This window comes from Papaver somniferum, chromosome 9 (genome assembly GCF_003573695.1).
Source record: "Papaver somniferum cultivar HN1 chromosome 9, ASM357369v1, whole genome shotgun sequence".
In the NCBI taxonomy this organism is placed as follows: domain Eukaryota; kingdom Viridiplantae; phylum Streptophyta; class Magnoliopsida; order Ranunculales; family Papaveraceae; genus Papaver; species Papaver somniferum.
This window is the reverse complement of record NC_039366.1, coordinates 121,195,875-121,221,642: the sequence shown is the minus strand read 5'-3', so window position 1 is coordinate 121,221,642 and position 25,768 is coordinate 121,195,875. Positions and strand designations below refer to the sequence as shown.

Below are 25,768 nucleotides of genomic sequence, written 5' to 3'. Positions count from 1 at the left end.
GGTTGGACCTGAACCAGTCACTGCTTTGTGCAGTGATCCATATTGATTTTGTTTCAAAATCAATTTGGCCCGTTGATGTTGCTGAGCCCTCCAAGGCTTTAATTTTTTATTTTTTTATGTTTGTAAGGATAAAATTGTTTAGGAACTGGTGGAGATATAATATATTTTATGAATGTATTTTGATGCTAGAAATATAATAGATTTGATGAATGTAGTTTGATGCTAGAAAACTGCTGTAAGGTTTCCGATATCCAAAGCCGGGGTTATCAATACATTTTCTGAGATTCACCTCTTTTCTAGCATCAAACTACATTCATCAAATCTATTGTATTTCTAGCATCAAAATACATTCATCAAATCTAACGAGACAAGCAAAGAAAAACATTAGAATACATTTTCTGAGATTCGCCTCTTTAGAAGAGTAACGTGGCGAGCAAAGAAAAACATTAGATGCAGATTCAGACAGATTCAAGTTTTTTCACACCGATTCCGACCGACCCAGTAAACTTTTGTTACTTTAGTTTAGTTTGTTTTAATTGTTACTTTTGGATTGAAAACCCTGAGAAATGGTTGGATCAACTGATGATCCCTACTCTTCTACAATCTGTAGTTATGTGTAGTTTTTCTTTGTTTCTAACAAAACAAGTTAGACCATTTAACCTACTACTGTCTTACTGGGATGGTAGAATTAGTAGAAGAAGATGATTCTCATGATCAGTAATTGTGGAGCAAATCTTGTGATAATGTTGGGACCTTGATCTTTATGTTTTATTAGCTAAGATGATCCGTAATGACTCTGGTAGCTTTCGGATTATGAATTGGCGCTTATTATCAATACTAAGTGATGTGACCGTGCTTTGCACGGGCCTAGATGGTTTGCTGAGAAAATTATGCTTTGGTGCTAGTTAAATACTAACAATAATAATATATTAAAAGTAGTAATTGCTTAAAAAAAATGAAAGTAGTAAAAACGGAATAATCAGAAAACATGAAAAGAATTTATTATAATTCTAAAAGAATTTCTTTGTTTTTATGTTCAAGCCTCGTCGTCAGATAGTGTAACTACCGCTTCGTTGTTTTTCTTTTTCTAGGGGTTTTTAGAATAGTTTCTTCATCATAATCTGATGATTTTCTTGCCTCTTTTCTAAGGGTTTTTAGAATAATTTCTTCATCATAATCTGATGATTTTCTTGCCTCGACCGCAGGTTATTTGGTAATTGACACATACCGCATGCCAATAGATGATCATTAACAGAGTCGCAGCCCTTGGACCAATAGATTATCATTTATTGTCTTAGACTGGATTTATGTACCCAGTGTTTACGAATCAGAAAGAAATACCATATCACTTGAAAGGCATAAAGAGAGACTTTCAGAAATCAGATAAAAATGGGTTGTACAGGAGTAAAATTGAGTTTCTTAAATTACTCAATATTTTATGGAAGCGCAGAACTTAAATTTTTCAGAGCTGGAAAATGAACTTTCTCATTAGGTTTCAATAATCTTTTAGAAAACCATTTATTTCAGTGTTAGCCAAACAATCTGTCACACTTCTTTCGTACATTCCAATTCTTATCACATACAACATTCCTAGGAAACCATTGAACTGTTGAGGAAAAGCTGAATAGAAATGAATATGAACTATATTGTTCTTGTACATAAGGTAAAAATAGTAATACCTTTTCAATGATAATAAACCATCACCAAAATTAATTTCAAAGAAGTCCGAAGGACTAAATGATTTCAAATGATTTCGGGGAGCTTAGGTTGAACCCCTTTCCTACCCTTATTCTAGTTGTATCAATCAAGGTTTTTGATTCCAACAAATCCCTGTAATTTGAGTGAGTTTATCATGGCGCAAAAGCAGATATGGTTCCCAAGTGACGTGATTTCGAGAAAAACAATATGTTATGCATTCCAGTTCTACAGAACAAACAAATAATGTCATCTATGGAGTCAACATTAGATGCAAATGCTATGAAAAAATAACCCGGAATCGGATATGAATGCAGCTAAAGATGGGAAAATGAACCTGGCGTGAATCGAACACGCAACATTCTGACATGGAGTCAGATGCGCTACCATTGCACCACAGATTCTTAATACTACAAATCAGGGTATCGTAACTCAAAGAATCTTAATAAAAAAGAATTTCTGAAAATTGGACCATAAACTGACTTCGCTGCCATTCTTTAAAAGCCCAAATCAATGACAAACTATGTTCATTTAAAATGAAAATCCAAACCAAAGAAAAACTATGTTCACTGACAAAAAAGAGAAGTGGCAAATATGCATCACAAATGGGGAATGCGAAAGAGATAAAGAGGGTACCATATAGTGAACCAGAAGCATTTGCTAAAAAAAACTATGTTCAGTGATAATAAAAACCCAAACCAAAGAAAAACTATGTTCACTGACGAAAAAGAGAAGAAGAAAACATGCATCATAAATAGGGAACGATGTTGGAATAAAGTGAGTACCATAGAGTGGGAAGCTTACGTGTTGGTTCACCAGAAGCATTTGCTTAAAAAAAGTCTGCAACATTACAAAAAACCATCATCAAACTTGGACCTCGCATATTCTAAAATGATCCAGTCTTGCTCTCAAATAATTATTAATTGGTAACCATTTAGTGTCTCCTGAACATAGAAAACAACTAATCTATCCCAAAAAATGGATAACTGCCAATAAAAATGGCTTCACCGATAAGAAGAGGCTGGCTAGCTACCTACAACATCCAAAAAGTTACTACCTCCACACATAACAACTTGAATATAAGAATATCCTCTGATTAAATAGTATTAGATCTATAAAGTTAGTACAATTCTATGAATAATTTGAGAAATTCAAAAAAAAAATGAGCAACAAAGGACCTCATTATCTAATATTGGGCTTTCATACACCAATTTTAAATCCTTCTTAATTTGATTCATAATTCTATGAATTTTTTTAAATATTAAACCCAAAGCAGGATCAACTAAGAGAAATTATAATCTTTGTTAGCCAGCCAAAAAAGTTAAGTAAATTTCACAAATAACTAAAATCTATGTCGAATCACACTAAGTAAGTCTTGATGCCAATGGGTATATCAAAGTAGAAAATTTTAAAAAAATAGAGATGACGGATGATGATTTTACTCGTGACTTCACTTGATTTGATGGTGCAGGGTGAAGATTAGGGCTATGAAACAAATAATAAAAATTGAAATCTGTAACAAAACAACAAAGAAACATCAGTGAAACAATAACACAAAAAATATTCAAAAGCAAGTAGCAAACAGACTAATATTACAGCTGCAGACAAAATAGATCAAACAGATCATCGGATTCAAGCTGGTCAATAGATCAAGAAAAATAAGATTATAGAAAAACTAATTGTTGGGACAAAATTTTCAAAGAGATTTTTCTTAGAGATTTAGGAAGATGAGTTCGATTGATTTCGTGGACTGATTCTGCAGAGGTTTTTTTTGATTTAGGGTTGCCTAAATAAGTATATCAATCTCACGAAAAACCTGAAAGGAAGCGAATGGAATAAGGTTTAGCAGAAACGTGAGACGGTAAAAAAAGAGAAACAGGGTTGAAAATACCCAAAATTACTGGTGTGAAAAAACAAAAGCTTCCTATTGGTGTAAAATTCTCAAATGGGGCCAAAAACTCTAAGAAGAGAGCTTTGTTCAGCTTTTAACCACAGCAGGGGAAAATCACCTGAAATTATACTATTAATTAATATGAGGCTCACGTCTTTTCCGGAAAAAAAGAAGAAAAAGAAGAAAAACATGAGAAAGTCGTTCTTTGAGTTGACTCAAATTGACTAATTTTGGAAAATATTAGAATAATGTTGTCGGTTAATGTTTCACTAGGTAAATGTAATGTTGTCGGTTAATGTTTCACTAGGACTAGGTAAATGATTTCCTAGAGAAATTAAGAAGATAGATTTACTGTTTCCAGTGCCAAGTTGTGGTAGTCTAGGTCAATGCCACTGAAGATAGGAAACTGAACCGAGAGGGTAAAGAAAAGACAATGCCACGTTACAGGCAAAAAAAATAAAAAATAAAAAATAAAAAAAATAATACAAACTATGAAATTAAATGAGATGCAAGGAAATCGGTTATTTAAACTCTTTTATAAATAAAACTTTTTTTAATAGGAAAAAAACCCATCACGTTTTTCTACTAGCTAATAATTTGATAACCATATTATGTCCGTTACATATTATGTCATCTCGACAGTGGAGAGATTTAGATTGCATAAAATGTCAAAAAAGTTAACTGCATCTTTGTTAGATGATAAAAAAGTTATGATGACAAGGGAATTTCACCACTGTCTGCGATGGTAACTTTGCGTTTTGGTGTTCCATCTTGCTTCCCCTCGGCTTCAATTTTGTACACCACGTCCATCCCTGAAAGCACCTTTCCAAAGACAACATGTTTGCCATCCAACCTGTAATATAGAGTTGACAATGGGAAAGATATAAATCTCAACAAATTATATAGACCGAAGTTTAAAAACACGTCATCAAGAAAACAAAACTAAAGATGGGAAATAGACTGCATTGTTAATTACCAGCTAGTTGTTACAGTCGTGATGAAGAACTGTGAACCGTTGGTGTTTTTACCAGCATTTGCCATTGAAAGGAGTCCTAAAACAAGCAATATTTCAACAGATTAAATGCAAGTCTCTTAGTCCATGCATAAAATATATGTACATGCCTGTGTGAGCTATATCAAACACAGAAACTTCAACTTATTGAGAAGAATTACAGGCTTACCAGGTCCAGTGTGCTTCAGCTTGAAGTTCTCATCATTAAACTTCTCACCGTAGATTGATTCACCGCCTCTTCCATCACCGAGTGTAAAATCACCTCCTTGAATCATAAAGCTAGGAATGATCCTGTGGAACTTGCTTCCCTTGAAGTGGAGAGGCTTTCCACTCTTCCCAGTACCTTTCTCCCCTGCACCAAGAAGAAAAACAAAGTATAAAACAATAATCTAATTAACCAAGTCACTCCTTTCTTCAGATCTAGTAAAGAGAAAGTGAGAGAGAACTGATGTAAAGCGTCACATAAGAGAAAAGCCTCAGAAATCTAAAACGCTTATTTGTATCTCACAAACACCATAGTTTCCTGGCTTAGAGTTGAAACACAATAACATGCAAAAAATGATTTGCAATCATGTACCCTGAGATAAAGATAAAGCTGAAATTAGATAAAGATCGAAATATCAGCAGTATACCTGTGCAAAGTGCTCGGAAGTTTTCTGCATAGAAAGAACAGTTGATATGCGTCAATTAGTTAGCCACACTGAAAGAAACTAAACATGAAAAAGGTAAGTCACTTGTTCGCACGATGCTGAACTTAGACGTGTACCTGCTGTTTTAGGGACTGTTTTCCCATAGAGGCCCATGACAACACGACCTGTATGCAAACAAATACACTGAATAAAAATTTTACTCATCCAAATTTTTTTAGCTAAATCTTTGCTAAGGAGACTAAAGCTAAGGAAGGAGGCGAACAAGCTAAGGAAGGAGGAGAAGAACAAAACCATTTGATCTTCAAACAAGTATTTTACTCAACCTTCTTAATACATGTAATCAGGTAGATAATCCCTATTAGAACATGAAACTTTTTTAAGCTTATTATCTGCGTCTTTCAAAAACCGATTTCAACAGTAACATGCTTTCTCCTGTGTGTCTGTACAGGTCTCATTTATTGAATAAGAAATCCTCAAACTACCATGAAATCAAAGTAACAATCACAAGCCAAATTAAGCCTACTCTACTCTTATCCACATACAAGTACAAGAAATTATCAGACAAATCCTCAAATTTGTTCAGTATAATGCTTTAAATTTTACAAATCTAGTGCAGGAATCTGTCTATGAATACATACCAGCTGGTTTACCATCGATCTCGACATCAAAGAATACTTTGTGGGTTACTTCCCTCAGAGTCTCATCTGACTTCTTAGCCTGAAACAAAAAGATACAATTACACATTAAAATCCCCATAGCTCAACAAAGAAAGCGAATTCAAAGCTGGTTTTTACTGATCAAACAGATAAATCTACAGATCAACCCAATCTGAGAAACGGTGGCGAGAGGGATACAAACTAGGGCTCAAAAATCAGATAAGAACAATGCTTTCCATTAGAACGAAATGCAGACCGGGACAGGAGTAACAACCATACACACTGACACTGAGAAAATAGAGATATAGAGAAAAAGAATTGAGCCCGACGGCTATATCTGACCTGATCGAGCTCAATCCCGATCTCGCTTAGATCGGATGATTTATCGGCATCACCTAATCGATTCTGGAAACAAAATCCAATGGAAATAAAGAAAAATCGAGAGAAGTCTATCTAATTCTATCAGATCGATCAGGAAATTTTAAGATTTTTTAGGGTTTTACAGGAATAAATCTGACTCTATATAGGGTTTGACTTTAAAATACTAATAAATTAGAAAGATCGATTGATTTTTTTACCTGGATAAAAGCTAGAGTTCCAAACAAGACAACAATCCATAATAGAGATACTGAAATCAGCTTAGTTGCAGATGCCATTTTTTGTTCTCTCAGAAATCTGATCTCAGTACTTTTCTCAGTTCTCTCTTCTACCTTTACGACTCATTTGACAGTGGAATTTATACGCATCTCACCTCTGGACTCTAGAGAACATGGTCTCGGATATGGACCGGTTTTACACATTTGAACTCGGGTTTGAACCCATTAAGTTTCGGGTTGAGATAGTCCTCCACGGCTCTCTCATCCCGTGGTACAAACCTACTCTTCCCGCCTAATTACACATAGAAGAACAAATTGACTGGTCGGTATCACGTTTTCCTCTATTTGAGCTGTTTTTTGACATTAACGCCAGAAATCCAGAATGGATGAATCATATTACATTACTGGTATGTCATTAATGGAACATTCTCTAATGGCTTCTTCCTCATCCATTTCTTCGTCAGTACCGGTCCAGGAAACTGAAGTACAAGTAGAGAATCAACAAGATCATCAGCAACAGCAGAACAGAAATGTTTCTTCTGTTCGAATAAGTTTTACGATGATAAGTGATTGGTCATCGTTGGACATTATGGATGATGTTTGGTCATGCATAATCATTCTCCTTGTTTGCTGGTTCTTAGGTTTGTTCTTTCTTATGTACTACATGAATATTTGAATAGTGATTTTTCTTCTTTGCTAAAACATTGTTTGAATTGAATCTAATGATATATTTTGGGATTATTGAACTATGGTTTAAGCAGCAGTATCTGTAATGGTGGTTGTGGGATTCTATGGGGCAATGGATTTGCCAATTAGCCCGAATTTCTCACGTTTACTAGCGGCGAATCCGTTGTTTGTCAGTGAAATCGAGGTGATTTTCCAGTCTAAACCTACTACAATTGCTGTTGCAGTTTATTGGTAATGACCTGATCACTTTGAGGGTTTGGTATATAGGTATATGAAGTGACTGGTTCAAAGCAAAGTCCAGTTCTATATGGATTTTACAATCCTCCTCCACTTGATCTAGAGACAAATTGGTCTGAAAGTTTCCACACATCTATACCAGCTTATTCACATAAGGCAATCAATCCTTTTGCCTATTTCTCTGTAAAAGGGTCTTCTTATGGATGGGGAAATGATATTTACTCTGGTCCCAAATTCTTATCAGCCTTGTCTTTGTTTTGGATTTTGCAGGAGTGGATATATTATCTGAACCCAGGATCTGAGGTGGATATTATGTATAGCGCGAAATCTCTGGACTCTTCTCCACTGTTCATTGTGATTGCCGAAGGTATGGTGGCAATTCTCAAGCCAATTGCAACGGCAATAGTGGAACTACGCTAATACTTGTGAGATTTGTCTGTTAAATGTCGCCTCCTAGACGGTTAAACATGTTAGGATGCTGGTATACAGTATTATGCTGTTATTGTCTTAATATGTCTATTACTTTTTATGCAATACTTAAATTTGATTTTGCAGGTGAGAAAGACCTTGTGGAATGGATTGAGGACCCATCATATCCTAACACCACATTATCGTGGAGTATCATTCAAGGTAGGAATCAAAAATGCCACTTGTTGCACCTTTCTGTTCTTTTGTTCTATACAGAAAATTGAAGTAAATGCATCATGCAAATGTCTTCCCAGGAAGTGGTAGGATTCAGCAGAAAGTTTTCAGATCTTCCTATTACTATGTTGCAGTGGCTAACATTAATCCAGAGCCAGCTGAGGTAATCCGTACTTTGTCGATTTCCGCTGTTCAAGAATGTGTCCTCTCTGCATATTGAGTCAATGTGATACTTGTTCTTGAAATTCCAACGGCTCTCAAATGGCAGACAATCTGACTCAAGATTCTAATATCAATATATCATACCTTGTAGTCAAATTGCTACTTGTATCAATGTGTATCCCGGTTGAATTTGTTCATATGTGCATATTTGTCAGAACCGACTTATTTGTTCATCCAGATAATGATTGGGAACTCTCTCTAAACAGGTGCAGTTGAACATCAGTATACAGGCTTTCTTGTATAATACATCCAAGGCATATTACAAGTGTTCCCTGAATGAAAGTTTATGTGGTTTGAAGCTTTTTCCCTTTAAACAAAATGTGGCTATTCTATCTTCTCCTGGTCGACAACAGGTGAAACCGCTAGTTATATTTTCTTTCCATGTTTTCTGGTTTGAAAGACATACAGTTATATTTTCTTTTGTATGTACCATCAAACATTTACTGCATAACAGCTTCAAAGGTCTATTGTGATCATGTAGCTAAGAATTTACCCCCCTTGGGAGTTTGTCGTGTGCTCGTTTTCTTATCCACATTTACTCATGATTTTCATTCAGAAGTAGGTTGTGTAGGCTTTCTTGTTCAGTCTTTGATAAAGACGTTAAATAAAATCTTCTAACCACCTGAGCTACCTAATCTGTAGACATTGTAGGAGAACCCCAAAGATTTTGCTGGGCTTCCCAAAGACATATCTGAATTACTAATATTGGATCAAACTCATGAACACCAAATATAAAATCCAATGATGTTATCCCATTCCACTGTCAAATTGGAAGTGGTTCTAGTTCTCCAGATGGTTTTTGATGTTCAATCTTAATTTGCTTACCAGCCCAACACTCTGAAACCTATTCAGAAATTTTCCTTTCATGCTCCTTCAGGGTACTCCACCAGAAGATTGGTTTGTCAAAGTGTCATATGAGCCACGATGGATTACATATTTTCTTGGTTCAGGTGCTTTCTCCTCCATACCGTGACCGAACCTCCCATTTATCTCTCTTCATTACTTATAAGTGCTATTGTGCAGGTGCAATGACATTGATCTTCTTTCTCATATACAAGGTATGTGCTAAGTTCCTAAACAGCAGCCAAAATGGTTCTGATAATGAGAGAACCCCATTGCTGGGACAAAAAGATGATGATATATTGAGTTTGGGTTCTTCCTATGATTCTGTATCTCATGATGAGGAATTCGAAGACCCCCTCCCTTTGGGTTCCACTGAAGGAAAACAACTAAAAGAAGGAGAGACTGAAAATCCTCATCATCTCTGTCTGGTTTGCTCTGATACTGCAAGGGACAGTTTTTTCCTTCCATGTGGACACTGTGCTACATGCTATACATGTGGAACAAGGTAATCCAGATATACTAATTTTAGTTGATCCAATCAGGACAAGGGGAGAAAAAAAGTCCAATTACTTTTAATGTTTTGCTATTGGTGCACATTCTAATCAATAAAACTGCTAATTTCCACAGGATTATAGAGGAGGCAGGAGTTTGTCCTGTATGTCGCAGAAAAATGAAGAAATTGAGGAGGATAATTGCAGTTTGAGTAGTACAGGTTCCTGGGGAGATGTTTGTCATTGCCAATCAGACTTGCCTGGAAGAAAACCCATATCCCATTTGTGGATTACGATATCTCTATATCATGCTAACTACTTACTTACTTACTTACTTACATTAACTATGGGTGCCAAAGCTGTGGGTTTCTTCTACCTAATGGTTTATCCAAATGAAACAAAGCCTTGCATAGTACTACTGAAAATTATGGCTCAGCAACTAATAGTACGGTGGTGTCTATGAGTGTAACTCACATTATCCCATCTATATGCAAAGTGCTTGTCTACTTGCTTGCTTGCTAGCTAGCAGTAAATTATTCATTGTGTTTGTCAATGGGCAGTAAATTATGTGCCATAATAATTAAAAATCTGGGATAATATGGGCACCCTTCTTCCCTCCGTGGGTAATCTGCACTGCAACACCATGGCTCCACCACATTCCACCAGACACATTATTGAAAGCACAGTGCAGCATTCAGAATTGTCAATGGACCAGCAATTTAAAGAGTTTGGCAGTTCACTAGTCTTTTTTTGTTGATAACAGTAATGCACATAGTACAAAGAGAAGAGGACATGATGACAAATGACCAATTCTTCTTACCTTGAGAAAAGGGCAATTAATTTTCCACATTTTGTGGGGATACAACAGGAGACTGACTGAACTTTAGAGAGAGAAAACTGCAAGAAGAAAGTAACCCAGAGAGATACATCCATGAATGTTGTTGATAATAATAAAAGTTTCTGGAGAATTGTAAAATGGGAAAAATTCACCCAAGCTATTTACGTGCAAGAGCTTCACGTCTTCAAGTCATTGCTCTCTTTGGTTTAGCTTTGTTTTCTCTCACACTTCTTTTCCTCTTCAAGGTACTACTCTGTTTCTAATTTGCTACATTTGGTTGTGATAATTTAACTGATTGAGGAATTTATTCAAACACACAGGTTGATCAAACAAGAACAGTAGCAGGACATAACTTAGAACCAACACCATGGCATCCATTCCCACATAAAGAATTCAATGATGGTTCGAGATACACAAGAACTTCTAAATTCATTGAATGTTCTTATCTAACTTGTCGTACATACCCCGACAATAACAACAATCTTAATGAATCATCATCATCAGCAGCAGATCAAGCTAAGAATTCATGTCCGTCATTTTTTCGTTGGATACATCAAGATCTTGAACCATGGTCTAAATCTGGAATTTCATTATCTACACTTATGGAAGCTAAGAAATCAGCTGCATTTAGGATAACAATTGTTGATGGTAGATCATATGCTGATTTTTATTACGATTGTGTTCAGAGTAGAGCTATGTTTACAGTATGGAGTTTTTTACAACTTCTTAAAAGATATCCAGGATTAGTCCCAGATGTTGATCTTATGTTTGATTGTATGGATAGACTTGTTCTTAATCGAACAGAGTATTCCGGGCAAATTCCGCCTCCATTGTTCCGTTATTGTACCACCAGTGCTCATTTTGATATTCCATTTCCTGATTGGTCTTTCTGGGGTTGGTAAGTAGTATTGTATTTCAGAAGTTTGTACATATTCTCTGAGTTCTCTTGACTTCAAGTATTATGAATGTTGCAGCTGTGCCATAAAGTGAGAGAATTGCAGAAGAGCAATATATTGCATTCTAATTTGGAAATGGTTGCATTGGCTGGTATTCTTGTACTGACATATGGATTCATTAATGTAGGCCGGAAGTGAACATAGAACACTGGGATGATGAATTTAGAAGCATAAAACAAGGTTCTCAAGCTAAAGAATGGATAAAGAGGTGGCCTAGAGCTTACTGGAAAGGAAACCCAGATGTTCTATCTCCCGTACGTACGGAGTTGATGCGTTGTAATCATTCTAGGCTTTGGGGAGCACAGATCATGCGTCAGGTTTGTATTCTATCAACATCTCAGAGCATTTTGTACATTTATATGCACCTAAATTGTTTCATTGCTTTGGTTAATTCTAAGGGACTCTATGAAATCTTATCTTGTACTGCAGAATTGGTTGGAAGAAGCAAAGGGTGGTTATGAGCAGTCTAAACTATCTAATCAGTGTAAACATAGGTAAGCCATGATACTGAAAAGATAAATGTAGTGCACTGCTAGATGTACATAGATGCCAAGCTTGAATGTAGTTCATGGACTTCTTTAAATATTGGATTGCTGGAAAAGTGTGAAACTTTCTTTTCTAGCATAAGCATTTTGTTCAAATTGCAAGTTGACAATGTGCTGATATCTTGGCGTTGGGGGGTCATTTTTCGTAGAGTTGACGGTTATTATCATTTTGCAGGTATAAAATTTATGCAGAGGGTTATGCCTGGTCTGTGAGTTTGAAATACATATTGTCTTGTGGCTCTCTTACATTAATAATATCTCCAGAGTATGAAGATTTTTTCAGCCGTGGTCTTTTACCAAGAGAAAACTATTGGCCTATCTACCCAACAACAGACTTATGCCGATCCATAAAGTTTGCTGTTGAGTGGGGCAACAGAAACCCTTCCGAGGCACTCCGATTCTCACCTAATTACTTCCTGTTAGTTATTTCTTAATATTCTCCAGAAAAATGAAAAATAAAAATGGGTTTGCCTGAATTACTATGGCGTGCATTTAGCTTTTGTGTTCAATGTCTAATATACTTAAGTTTGTACTCTTTCCTGCTAATAAGGCTGAGACCATTGGGAGAGCTGGACAGGATTTCATGGAAAATTTATCGATGGAAAAAGTATACGAGTATATGTATCACCTAATTAGTGAGTACTCTAAGTTGCAACATTTCAAGCCATACCCACCTTCATCTGCTCAAGAAGTGTGTATGGAATCTCTTCTCTGCTATGCTGATCCAAAGCAGAGGGATTTTCTTGAAAGGTCAGCTACCTCAACTTCGTCATCGTATCCATGCACACTCCCACCTGCCGATCCTGACATCATAAAAACTTGGATACGGAAAAAACAGAAAGTCATTGCAGATTTACAGAAATTGGAGAAGACATGAGCAAATGTAGATACATTCTTACCGCAGTTACTCATATACCGGTTTCTTCCCTTTTCATTTTTTTGGATTAGGAAGATTCCAAGACAATACTTCCTGCCTTCCTGGTCCAATTTGTTTTTGTTATAAAACGTTATAGTGTAGACATATCCTACTTCAGCATGAAACAAGAATCCAGGATTATTACAAAAGAAAATCCTCCTGGTAATGGAAATTGTTGTCCCGTAACCCAAATATTTGATCTACCCTGGTACCTAATGCTATAGAAGAAGAGTCTTGTCTGACTGAGCAGATTCTATATCACTATGCACCATTAGGTGGAAAAAAGATTCTGCCAACATAAAAATGTAGCTTTGAAGCTATTGGTTAAAGCCGGCCGGTCCTATACTCAATGAGTAAGTGCAACTACTGACTTTGCTCTTTCTTCTCGTACCAGCTAGTCCAAATTGTTTCCCAGGCCTACATGTCAGCTCTTGTTATTGGGAGGAAAATAAATCTTACAGGAGGAAAGATTTTTGATAAAATTATGGAAAGTGGTATATTATGGATGTCAGTTACACATGTGGTTAGAGTTGTCTGTATGGTATTTTCTGCACTCCAAGGAGGGATTTTGCAAGTCTTGCTGACAGTCTCTGCCAGCATTTTTGCAATCAGTTGCTAAGGTAACACTTGATAAAATGTTTTCACTTAGCCAAGTAGACGCTTTTAGTAAGGCTTTTGATTCTGCATGAAAAGCTGAGGAAGCCCAATCCGACCCTGCTGAAATGTGCATGAAAGTCTCATTATCCACTGAATAAAGGATGAAAGCATATCCCATGGTTGAATCTTCTTTCTTGTAAGCAGCATCAATAAATATTATCCAGTCCGATGATAAATTTGACCATTTCTCCTTGGAATCATTTCTACTTTGAATTATCTTACTCTTTTGGATCTTCTCCTGAGGAAATTGTTGTAAGAATTTCTTGATTTTCTCTATTAGGTTATTTGGATTGATTTTGTCAAAAACCACCGAGCATCGATCTATACTTCCAAATGAACCAGTAAATAATTGCAATCTTTTCCGAAATCTGAGTGAAATCTAATTCCACGATCCATTCTTTAATCCAATTTGCTATAGAGTCTGCTCTAATTCTTGTGTTCACTGCTTCCAGAGAGAAACCAAACCAAAGGGCCCTAGCAAAGGGCAAGATTGAATTGGATGATGTTATGTTTCTTGAACTTCGGAGTTACACATTGGGCACTCCGTATTTATGTCTTTATTATGCACCCCAAGTCTTGCATTAGTTGGGAGAGCTTTTTGAGCTAATTTCCGAACAAATAATTTGATCCTCGGAATAACCTTAATCTTCCAAATCTTTTGTCAAGGGAAATCTCTTGAGTTGTTGTTTTCTTGATCTTGATTAACCAGGAAATTATAAACATTTTTCGCTGACAAAAATTCCTGGCGAGCGGTGTTGCCATCTAATTTTGTCTTGTTCTTGGCTATTTGAAGATATGGCTGGAATTTTTTCTTTAGTATCTTGAGTGAATAGAGATTATCAAGTTTTTCTTGATCCCATCTATCTTCTGGAGTAATCAGTTCATTTACCCGTTGTGGAAGAGGCTCTAGAGGATTAGTGGGTTTTGGGATTATTGTCTGCATTAGGAACCCATTCATCTTCCCAAATTTTTGTAGAAGCTTCGTTTTTGACTTGCCAAAAAAAATTACCTTTAATATGGTTTAGACCTTTTTGGATACTAGTCCAAATCCAAGACAATTTTGAAGTCCTAGAAGATTCCAGTGGGTGATTATTAGGGAAGTATTTAGCTTTTAGCAGTTGATCCCAAAGTTGGTCGCGCTCTTAAATAAGCCTACTAGCTAGTTTAGTAAAGAGAGAAATATTAAAATGGTGGGGGGTTTTGATTCCAAGACCTCATTGTGAAATTGGTTTGCAAATGCCGACCCAAGCCTTAAAAGATCCTCCTTTACTTTCGGGTTTATCTTTAATCCACCAAAATCTCATTGAATCCTATCCAGTTGGTCTAAGATTTCTTTAGGAAGGGCAAGAATTGGCATCTGGTAAGTTGGGTAACCTTGTAGAATGGACTTTATAAGCACAATTTTTCCTGCTTGTGAAAGCAATTTTGATTTCCATCCCTGAAGAGTAGCATAGTATTTTTGTAGGAGAGGATCGAAATTCTCTTTCCTGTTTTTATCGAAGAAAAGTGGGGTTCCAAGATATCTATCATTTTTTTGTCATTAGAGGGACTTTTAGGATTCTAGCGATGATTTTCCCATGTTTTGGATGTATTCTAGGGATGAAATATATTACCGACTTTTGAAGATTGACCATTTGCCACGTGATTTCACCAAATCTAGATAGGATATCTAGGAGGTTCCTTGCTTCACCTAAGTCAGCTTTTGTGAATAATAAACAATCATCTGCAAAGAAGAGGTGGGAGATGTTTGGAGCATTTTTGTTTATTTTAAACCCTGATATTTTATTTTCAAAAACAACCTTTTGTAAAAGTCTGGAAAGGACCTCCATACAAACTAAGAAAATATATGGAGAGAGGGGATCACCCTGTCTTAATCCTCTTGAAGTGTTGAATCTCAGAACCGGGGAACCATTTAGGAGAATGGAGAAGGAAGTTGTCGAGATGCATTTCATTATAAGATTAACCCAGGTATTGTCAAAACCTAGTGTTATAAGAGCAGATTTAATGAAATTCCACTCCACTCTGTCAAAGGCTTTTGATAGATCTAATTTTAAAGCAAATTGTCCTTTTCTGGCTTTTGAGTTTTTCATTGTGTGAATAAGATCATGGGATATGATAATGTTATCGGTGATTTGTCTACCAGGGAGAAAGGCTGGTTGATTAGGGGATATTATCTTATTTATAATTTGAAAAAACGAGGGTACCCAAATACACCACAATTTATTTATCCACCTATAAGTCCTCTTACCGAAAGTGATCTTCTTGTGTGATTGTATATGGATACGAGATCGAGACAATACGACTACCAAAGTGTGATACTTGATAATAGGTTCGGACTTAACCAAACTCTATAGGGTCACTATCAAGTATATACGGAGTTAACGTTTGTGTAATTTACTTTAAATTATATAAACAAATATAATTGCGGAAAATAAAAGTAAATCACACAGTAAGATTTTTGTTAACGAGGAAAACTGCAAATGCAGAAAAACCCCGGGACCTAGTCCAGAATTGAATACTCTCATAATTAAACCACTATACAAAATTTACACCAACTTTGTATAGTTGAGACCAAGCAACTACCCATAGTTCACTTAGTTTCCTCAGTATCCTTGCGCTTCCGACTTCGATGAGTGCACCCATTGGGACAATTCCTTTGGATCGTATTCCAAACAGTAAAGGAACAAAAAATCTGTTTGGTAAAAACTCTTTCGATTCTTTCAAGATAAAGATATCTCAAGTCATATGCAAAGGCTCTTTCGTTTAATCTAATAAACTCCTTTTCCTGGTTAGATCAATTTATCCAATAACTACCAAAGTAGTCAAGTTTAGATTCGCAATCAATCTATATAGATTCCAACAAGAAACTATAAAATGATGCCGATCTCACGTAACTAATCAATCGAATAAAATTGATTCTAGTTGGATCCCAGCCGATCAAGGTTTTTGCACACCCAAATATATGAGAACTAAATAAGAAATCTTCTTCGTCTTCAAATATTCAATAAACACCTGCACAACACCACTTGAATCTCTTGTGATCAATCATACATAGAACGGAGTCTGCTAACAATGGATTATCATAAGATGTCTTTAGATCTACAAACAGTTCTAAAGATCCCGTTGATATTTCGATCTAGTTTAAGTGCATCTTATATCAGAAAAGAATATTCTCAAGAATAAAAAAACTAGGTGCAATCAAAGTTTCAACAACCGTTAGTCAATCAAATCAATCGAAAACTAATAACACTGCAATTATCTAGTTTCCCACCAACGGTACTCGCAGAGCTTCTTGATCCCATAGAAGTCTTTAAACGAGCGGTCGTAAGAGATTTCACCTAATTAGGATACTTTCCTCTCCGATTAGACGGCTCCACCAGAAACAACGGGAATGAAGTTTTCCTTGATCTTAGGATAGTTTGCTAGAAATGCAAACTTAGGTATATATAGACCAATGATGTTTGGACACCAAGGAATTCCCAAAACCGAAAATATTCTCAAAATATGCAATGAATAGCAAAATTCGGTTGTCCTAATTCCAATAAATGCTTGTCCAAAATTTCTGAAATCTCTCAATAGAAAATCTCCAATTAGTAAATGCACATTACTAATTTTTTATTCTCTAGAGATATGCATTTAATTGCTGGTAATTAAAGCATATAAAACCAAAAACCTTAATTAAAAGATTCTCAATTTATTTCGACACAAGATCACCTTGAGTACTAAGGAATATCTTTGAACAATAAATGATAAGAGTTACGGCTCATGTTCAAAACATGTTGACATCTTGAAGTTTAAGGGAATCAGTTCTACCTTATAAAAGTAATAAGGTAGGAATCGATATTACCCAATAAAAATAATCAGGTAGGATCGGTTATAATAATTATCAGGATCGGTTACACACCCTCTTGTGGTCGGTCACACCGATTACCAGGACCGGTTACACCAGTTACCTTATAAAAGTAATCAGGTAGGTACTAGTACTACCTTATAAAAATAATTAGGTAGGATCGGTTACATATATATATGGTATCTACTTGTGATCGACCACACCAGTCACTAGGATCGGTTACACCAATTACAAGAATCGATTACACAAGCTTTTATGATCGGTCACACCAATTACTAGGATCGGTCACACCAATTACAAGGATCGATCATACCATCACATGGTGATTACTTAGGATCGGTTACACCAAATAATGAAAACCAGTCATACCAAATCATAAGTCAGGCATTGTGATTAGTTATACCAAGATACATAACAAATTTACGATAGGTTCTACCATCTCACACATATTGGTTATCCAAAGATTTGCAATGAATAGCCGAACCAATAAGCCTAATGATTTCCCTTTTGATTCATAAAACAAGTTCATGCATGTACTTCCTTTAAACGAATGTAAAACATTATTTCCTAGGATGAAATCTTCACCATAACCTATTCACATAATCATAATAGTATATACAAGATTATGTCGATGTCATATCTATGAAGTTCAAAAGATAAGCATTATACTTCGTAGTATAATTCCCTAATACTATGATCATACAAATATGACCATGTCACATCACTAGAGTATCATACAATATGTACAGTATATACAACTTCGCAGTTATGTTTTCAATATAACACGACTTGAAAGATACGTTAGGAATGAAACAATTCAAGTCAATATTACTAACCTCAAGAGGAGGGATAATATTGTCATTGTAGTTCGCTTCTTCTTCACATTCTCCAAGTCTTCGGAGTAATACTTGTACGTCTCAACATCCTGGAATTTCTAGTCTAACCTAAACGAAGTTGACTCTATAATATAATCAAGCGACTTTAGATGAGTTTTGACACACTAAAATATGACAACCAAACTTGACATACCAACGCTTGGTGAGTTCAACCGAGTTATGCTCTAACAGAATTGGTTTAAGACAGTTTGCTAAAATTTTGGATATAATCTTGTAAATAGTATTACTTAAGCTTATGGGTCTAAAATCTTCTGGGGTTTGTGGGTTTTTATTTTTGGGATCAGGGTTATGAAAGAATGGTCTAAATTTGGATCTAAGGTTCTTGATTTAAAGAAGTCTTGCAAAACTTGAATTATATCCGGACCCAAAGTGTCCCAATTGGATTTAAAGAAACCTGGTTGATATCCATTTGTTCTTGGAGATCCCCACTGATTCATATTATAAATAGTTTGCTAGATCTCTTGATTTGAAGGGATAACAGATAAAGAAAGGTTTCCTCCTCAGAAATACATGGGTCAATGATACTAGATAAGTCTTCCAAATAGTTGGTATTCTGCGATGTGCCTATCTGAGTGAAATGGGTTTCTAGAAGGGTGTTTATTTGATCTCTATCTGAAATCCAAAGGCCCGACAATTTTATAAGTGAGTGAATAGCATTAATTCTTTTCCTATTTGTGGTTGTGGCGTGGAAATATTCCGTGTTTTGGTCGTATTCCTTAAAAAAATTATCCCTTGAAATTTGATGATAAATGTCATTTTTGATTTTGTACCATTCACTAACTTTGCTTGAAGTTTTTATTTTATTTTATCTAGATTGGCAGAGAAGTTTTTGTATTTATGGAGATTATCAATCCTATTATTCAGGGATTTTATATTTTTGTGGATATTACCGAGAACATCAGTATTCCACTGAGAAAGGTCACTGGGTAGAAGTTAATTTTGGTGTAAAACAACAACAAAAGTAAATAAATTAGACAATTAAGAAAGTTTTCCTTCCCTAAGAACATTCTTTACTCCCCGTAGCGACACTCCTACATGTCATTCATGTAGTATTGTCAAAAAAAATTCTATTTACTCAAGTAAAAACAAAATGGAAACCCCAATCGTTGTGTTGATATTATGTAATTCTTTTTGTTTGTTTTTTTTTCAAATAATGTCCATTATGTGTTTTCATTTTGATCCAATTTGGATGTGGTTCAATTTTTATGGGGAAGGAAAAATACAGATTGATTAAACAAAAGTAAATTAAAAATGTTAACTACCTAAAACTAGGGTCTGTTTAGTCATACAAATTTAAGAAGTCGATGAGTTCATCTAATATATTATTTGGACATCTATATATTGAAGAAGGATGATAAACTTCATTCTGGTTCCAAGTTTGAAAATGCCGAAAGGCGTCTCACATCTGGTTGAAAAACCTGATGTTGTGTCATATGAACTATTTCTGGTGTATCTTGGACATTCTCGTCGCAAGACGGCAATGTCATGGGGCTTTATTTTCGCAAGAATATTTAGGCCTGTCATATTATCGCAACATTCCTGAAGAGGCAATAATACAAAAGAAAAAGTTAAGGAAAGATCAATGGGTTTTTGCATGAAAGTGCAAGGACGTCCTGCGATTTTGTCGCAATGACAAGGGGTGGCATGATAAGACCTTTAACTAGGAAGGAAAAATAAGACCACACAAGAATGAAATTTTGAAAAGAATCAAAATTCACTTCACATATGATTGCGAAATTATACATAAACAACTGCGAAGCTGAGGCACAAAATAAGAGAAATCTACAAAATCTCTCATTTGGATACAAATAATAGAGGCAAGTATGGGAATGAATGAAATTAAAAAATGTTATTTGTCTCCACATGATAGATTTACGCAAAAATTCAAAAATTAATGATTATGTTGATTAACCATATTGCAAGGAAGAATTGTTTTAATGAATGCAGGTCGAAATGAAAGAAACTCATATACACGTATTACAGAAGATCAAAGAAAGAAACAAATACTACTTCTTAGTTGATCCTTCATCATCTTCATCACTTATTCTCTTCTTCGTCTGCATCAGAACCTTTATTTCCATCAGAACCTTCATCACCATCATATTCTTCATCATCAGCTTCACTATCAGAGATGGTCAGACTAGGAATGTTCTTTGGGATCTCCTCCAAGAGACAAGGATAATCGGAGTGAGGAATACTATGATCATCACAAACCATTTGAATAGTTTGATTGCGAAAATGCAGAGCGTCGTTCTTAAAATTCGCAATAGTAATCTTGATTTGATTCTTTAATCTAGAATATTTGTCGTTGCGAGAAGAAAGATTCTTTGCGAGTTCCTCTTTTTCAGCTTCAAGTTCCTCCACTCTTTGGCGATATCTACTTTCAGATCCTGCGAAGCATATAGAAATTAATCAGTAACTTGATAAAAACTCGTGAAAAACCAAAGATTAATAAAGAAAAACAGCTTATGACCTTCTCTCTCATAAATCATATCTCTAATCAAGGTTGTATGCTCAACTTGGAGACTAACATTTACACCTAAATATTTTCTGGCGTTATCCAAGATTGTTGCGGCCCAAGCGAACTCATCATCACTATTTATGAGAAGACGAGAACGAACTTGGTTTTCTCTCTCGCTAAGCACATCATTTTGACGATTGGCTTCATCTCGTTCAAGTTGAACCTCAAGAAGAGTCTCTTGGAATTTCTCCAAAGCCTTAACACCTTGATCAGATATACGATCTTTATCATCTATAAGTTTGCTAATCTTGGTTTTTAATTCATTGATCTTCTCTTTAGAATTGAGATAAAAATGTTTAAATTGGTTGGCTAAACCTAAACTAGATATATGATCAATCTCTAAGAGGCGAAATTTGGATTTAAGTTCATTCAAAGGCAAAGATGAAATTTTATCATTAGAGAAACTATTCAAAGATTTATTAAGATCTTCAAGAAGAGTGTCATTATCTAGGGCATCGGGAAATGAACGAAGAAGAATGGCTTCATCATAAAGACCATAAATGTCTGCAAAAATGATTAATCAAATAAGATAAGACAATAAGATGAATGAATGAAAGGAAAGGAGAAAAATTGCATACCATAGAGCTGATCATTAGCTTTTTGAAGAGTAAAAATTTTGTTCCTTTGCGAAGAAGTGTCGATTTCCAGTTGTTTGTTCTTCTCGCGAAGACCTTTAACTTCAGCTTCTAATTGTTCGTTCTTCTCACAAAGAACTTTAGCTTCAGTTTCCAGTTCTTCATTCTTCATACGAAATTGAAGATTCTTCTTTTCAAAAATTTCGCGTCTCCTCTCCAAATCTGAGGCAACAACGAAAGAAGCTTTTCCAGCCTACGAAGAAAATACAAAAAATAATTAAAATAAAAATAAATTTTGAGTTACAATAATGAAGAAGTAAAAAGACGAAGGCATACCAAGCTATTGAGGGAATTTAGGAAACTAGGAGTCACTGATCTGGAGAGTCCACGAAGAGAACTATCACCATCCAACAAAGGAGTATCGCAAATAGTTGCGAGATCTTTGCATATATTGGCAAGGAAATTATCTCCCATCCCTTGCTAAGAATCAGAGAAGATACCAGATAACTGTGCCATAGAGGATTCAGGTGGAGAATCTTTATTCGCAGCAGAGTCGTCATCATCATCTTTGTTGTCTTCATCATCTTCAGAACCATCAGGGAAATGAACATCTGAAGGAGGAGGAGAATTCTCTCTCTTTCTTTTCTTTGAAGATGATGCAGATGATTTTCCTTTGCCTCAGCGAAATTATTAACAACGAAATGCCTTATACTTCAGCGAAATAATGCCTAAGATTTAATGCCTAAGATTTGTTGTAGGATCAGAATCTCGCAGCAATAATGCCTCAGCGAAATTATTAACAACGCAACACAACAATGTCGCAAAACAATTTCAGAAAAGACATAATAAACGACATCAACTAAATCATGAGAAAAATATGATGGACTTGCGAAAATTAGGAAGTGTGCGAGATTAATATTTGTAAGGTTGCGAGAATGTCGCAAACCATATCCGAAAATAAAGGATAGATTAGATGTTATCCACTATGTATTTCCCTATAAATAGTCATTCAGTTGTAAAGAAAAGGGAGAGAGATCTTTTTTGAGTGAGAAGCAAGTAAATAGGAGAGAGAAAATTTAGAGCAGTGGTTATTCTTGATTCTTTTATCTTTTCTTGTAAGATTGTTTAAAGATTCATCAGTAAAATTAGGATTGTTAATCCAAAAATGAGTTGAATGTTAATGAAATCTTGTGAGGGGTGTAGTGTAGTATTCCTGCAACTACACTGCCGAAGAGAATATGAGCATTGGAGAAACTGTGTTCATGCGAAGCTGCATAACTGGATATGTGCCATCTTTTTTCAGAGGATCTTGTGAAGTGGTTCCTTATAACATTGACAGGGTCGCTCGTCATATGGGTTTTGCTCAGGGGATTCCGTTTCGCCGTCCATTCATGGCTCCAAAAGAACTGTTTCCAGCCGTTTTCGATAGCCGTATCTTTGCGCCCCATAAAAGCCTCCCCTTTCTGCTCCCAGAACGAAAACCGGCGACAACCTCCAAATATAATGTTTTCTGGCAGGAAGAGTTCCTCGCTATTCATCAATTCGTGCAGGATGTTGTGACAGTTCCACGCGGCAAGTCCTCTCCTAAAGTTCTGACAAAACACGGATTGTTGAGGTTGCTTTCTTCGGGTAAGCGGAAATCTGACAGTCCTCAGGAAAAAGAACGAAGGTCAAAAAATCGTGCGGGCGGCATCCAATCGGCTTTGACGGCCCTTGTGACTTTTAGTTCTTCCAACATGCAAGTATGTATGATTTTTTTTCTTGATTTGGCTGAATTACGTAAATATTCTAAATTGTTGCCACTGAGCATCTCTTTCTTTTTAACTCAGGGTCTTGAAAACATGAATGCCTTCGCCAGACTTGCACGTAACCAGAAAACGACAGCTTCTGAAGAAAAATCTGGCGATACTGAGCCGCTCGACAGCGAAGAGGAAAGCGAAAAAGAAGAAATCTCAGGATCCGACGGTGACGTAAAAAGTACTTCAGAGCGTAGCAGCGAGTCTTCTTCCAGTCCTAGTGGACCCGCATATGAGTCGGTGAGTTTCCCACACGTTTTCCTCTTGGACTATTTATTTATACGGAATAAATATTCAACTGGTGATATTTACAGGAAGAAGCCACTTCTGAAAATAACCTTGAGATGGAGATTCATGGCAATGAAGATGCAGTTGTGACTCCAATCATGGAAACCGTACCCGCTGGTAATCTGGAGATGGAGATTGATCTTCGCGAAGATGCTGTTGTGTCCCCAATGGCGGAAAACGCTGTCGTGGCGATGTGCGTGATTGTTACCAAAGAATCTTTGCTAGTCGCACATCCAGCTATAGGTGTCGTTTTCGGTCCTCCATTCGAGGCTCCTTTTGAGGGTCATGTGCTGATTGGAGGATTCACCGTGCTAGTGAAGTATGCTGAGCTATATACCAAGATATGGAGAAAGTATGGGCACATCTCCACGACCAAAAAGGTTGATAGTCGCTTTGCATTGGTTAAGCGTGTGGAGGAAACCTTATCTTCAATCCATGACATGTGCAGTGTGACTGGACACACTGTTTCTGGAGATGTAATCAAAAGCTGGGAATTCCATCGGGACATGTGTGTGAACTTCGAGTTTAACGCCTCCTGGTTCTTTGAAGGATTTTTCAAAATCCATACGCTGCAAACTGAGATGACTGGAGTTCCTTCCGCGGATTTAATTAACCAGCAGGACGCGAAAATAGAGAGGTTATCCCAGGAGTTGAAGTTGAAGCAGGATGCTCTTCAAAACATGAAGGATGCTTTCTCCAAGAAGAATGGGTTGTTGTTGGACAATTTCCCTTGAATGCTTTTATTTTTTTGAACCTCCTCTTTTAGTTTTTTTTTTGAAAGGCAAGAGACGCATGTTTTATGGTTTGATTTTCTGGTTTTTGGATTGATAGATGACTGTTTTATAAGAATTTTGAATTGGTTTATTTTTTGGGATGGTTTTGTGAGTAACTTTTCTGAAAGCAATGGTACTTGATTTAACTAATATGTTAGAATCCAAATTCCGAATGCAAGTAGTGCAACCATTTTGGAGAATAACAAGTATTACATGAAAAAGGGAGATATGGAATGATATGAAATCTTATAACAATTGGGTTATTAGATTTTGTCGTTAGCATGGAACTGACGTTTGTGTCAGATTTCCAGTACATTCAAAACGTGAGTTGCGCAAACAATGTTCAACAAATCTTACCCGCTTAAGGGTCCTTCAACAAACTGGATTTTCAAGAGCAAACCCGAGGTTATTGTGTGACACCATCTTGGCCGCGAGAAGTCCCCAGTCGTTCTTTATTGTCTGCGTAACATATTTATGCCGATCCGCAACAAGGCGGAGAATCTCCAGTCCGCAGGCGCAATTCCCCTGAATCTACCTTTTCTTAGACGATGCGCTTCAGAGCATTGCATTCACTGGTAGGATGATGGATGAATCTGTGATAATGGCAATATCTTGAATATAGTATCTCTTGATTAGTTGGTGGACACCATACCGAAGGTAGTTGGACCACCCTCTCTCGTACCCAAATTTCCAGTAACTCCAGGACTCTTCTGATAGGCAACGGGAAGTGTGGGTATTCTGGGTCTGGCTTCTCTCGCATCAGCGGTTTCTGTGGTGGGAGTTCTGGAAAATTTTGGTATAAATCTCTTTTCGAAGGAGGAGTTGACGCTTGAGCGATCATTGATTCACGGGCGGACCGTTTACTTCTACCATATTGCTGAAGGGTAATTTCTCTTGAGGGATTTGCGTCAGTGGCAGCAGCACGAGGTGGCTGGGCTGGATATTGTTTGTTTCCATAGGTGTCTTGGAAGATTTCCCCCTCTTCAGGTGCCTCTCTCTTAAGTAAAGCAGTCGTGGCCGCGGACTGTTGGACAACTCTTTGAACCTCCGTGAGGGTTTGGAGATAAATGTTTTTCAACAAAGCTTCGTAGGCAGGCTCTTTAACCTTGTCTTGTAGACACTGCGGCATACCTGGCAAGTCTCTTTCCTTGGTCTTGTGAAACTGTCTTGGCTCTCTTTCATTAGAAGAATCCAATTGGTTGTTCCTCTTCTGCTCTTGTATAACATGGCTACGTGATCTGTCTGTATCTTCATTGGTAGAAGTACATGCCTTGGCCAAAGATTGAACGTCCTTCGTATTATTTTGAAAATTGGTGATATTTTTCTGACAGGTACTTGCTGATTCTTTCCACAATCGACTTATCATACTCTTCAGAATACAGAGCATTTCATTTTTCCGCCTGATAATATCAACTTGGTTTGCAGCCATATCCTCTAGCATTTCTATCATACCCTCTGAAAAAGTGGGGGTACAACAACCACACCCAATATTTCGCTTAGCAATCTGTATGAACAAACTCCAATATACTTTCAAG

At 36.4% G+C, this 25,768-nt stretch overlaps 3 protein-coding genes across 5 annotated transcripts; 2 read left to right on the top strand and 1 right to left on the bottom strand.

The window, feature by feature from the left end:
- Window positions 1-4,093: 4,093 nt before the first annotated feature.
- Window positions 4,094-6,635, bottom strand: LOC113311138 (peptidyl-prolyl cis-trans isomerase CYP20-1-like). 2 transcript variants are annotated; one of them, XM_026559988.1, is made up of 8 exons: window positions 6,483-6,623; window positions 6,247-6,309; window positions 5,887-5,965; window positions 5,365-5,412; window positions 5,231-5,254; window positions 4,768-4,950; window positions 4,563-4,638; window positions 4,094-4,439 (listed from the first exon to the last, which is right to left on the bottom strand). In XM_026559988.1, the coding sequence occupies exons 1-8, from the start codon at window positions 6,558-6,560 to the stop codon at window positions 4,295-4,297; spliced, it is 696 nt and encodes a 231-aa protein (XP_026415773.1). In that variant the 5' UTR covers window positions 6,561-6,623; the 3' UTR covers window positions 4,094-4,294. The 2 variants fall into 2 exon arrangements, with proteins under 2 accessions (XP_026415773.1, XP_026415774.1); XM_026559989.1 differs by lacking the exon at window positions 6,247-6,309 and having other exon boundaries at window positions 6,483-6,635.
- Window positions 6,636-6,898: 263 nt separating this feature from the next.
- On the top strand, window positions 6,899-10,138 carry LOC113310634. Of its 2 annotated transcripts, none has more exons than XM_026559360.1 (10): window positions 6,899-7,141; window positions 7,265-7,371; window positions 7,455-7,580; window positions 7,695-7,791; window positions 7,980-8,054; window positions 8,147-8,229; window positions 8,495-8,641; window positions 9,166-9,238; window positions 9,312-9,636; window positions 9,759-10,138. In XM_026559360.1, the coding sequence occupies exons 1-10, from the start codon at window positions 6,910-6,912 to the stop codon at window positions 9,832-9,834; spliced, it is 1,341 nt and encodes a 446-aa protein (XP_026415145.1). In that variant the 5' UTR covers window positions 6,899-6,909; the 3' UTR covers window positions 9,835-10,138. The 2 variants fall into 2 exon arrangements, with proteins under 2 accessions (XP_026415145.1, XP_026415144.1); XM_026559359.1 differs by having other exon boundaries at window positions 7,262-7,371.
- A 116-nt stretch (window positions 10,139-10,254) lies between these two features.
- Window positions 10,255-12,781, top strand: LOC113310635 (O-glucosyltransferase rumi homolog). Its single transcript, XM_026559361.1, has 5 exons — window positions 10,255-10,705; window positions 10,781-11,358; window positions 11,544-11,733; window positions 11,846-11,910; window positions 12,137-12,781. Exons 1-5 carry the CDS (start codon window positions 10,598-10,600, stop codon window positions 12,393-12,395), a joined length of 1,200 nt encoding a protein of 399 aa, XP_026415146.1. The 5' UTR covers window positions 10,255-10,597; the 3' UTR covers window positions 12,396-12,781.
- Window positions 12,782-25,768: the final 12,987 nt, after the last annotated feature.

What these genes read in the sequence shown, in the direction of transcription:
- LOC113310634 (XM_026559359.1), top strand. Translation starts at nt 6,910, where the DNA reads ATGTCATTAATGGAACATTCTCTAATGGCTTCTTCCTCATCCATTTCT. An exon ending in CCTTGTTTGCTGGTTCTTAG is followed by an intron (nt 7,142 to 7,261) that starts GTTTGTTCTTTC and finishes TGGTTTAAGCAG; the next exon opens with CAGTATCTGTAATGGTGGTT. An exon ending in GTTCATTGTGATTGCCGAAG is followed by an intron (nt 7,792 to 7,979) that starts GTATGGTGGCAA and finishes TTGATTTTGCAG; the next exon opens with GTGAGAAAGACCTTGTGGAA.
- LOC113310635 (XM_026559361.1), top strand. Translation starts at nt 10,598, where the DNA reads ATGGGAAAAATTCACCCAAGCTATTTACGTGCAAGAGCTTCACGTCTT. An exon ending in GATTGGTCTTTCTGGGGTTG is followed by an intron (nt 11,359 to 11,543) that starts GTAAGTAGTATT and finishes TCATTAATGTAG; the next exon opens with GCCGGAAGTGAACATAGAAC. An exon ending in TCTAATCAGTGTAAACATAG is followed by an intron (nt 11,911 to 12,136) that starts GTAAGCCATGAT and finishes ATCATTTTGCAG; the next exon opens with GTATAAAATTTATGCAGAGG.
- LOC113311138 (XM_026559988.1), bottom strand. Translation starts at nt 6,560, where the DNA reads ATGGCATCTGCAACTAAGCTGATTTCAGTATCTCTATTATGGATTGTT. An exon ending in TCGGGATTGAGCTCGATCAG is followed by an intron (nt 5,966 to 6,246) that starts GTCAGATATAGC and finishes TTTTTGTTTCAG; the next exon opens with GCTAAGAAGTCAGATGAGAC. An exon ending in ACGACTGTAACAACTAGCTG is followed by an intron (nt 4,440 to 4,562) that starts GTAATTAACAAT and finishes TCTATATTACAG; the next exon opens with GTTGGATGGCAAACATGTTG.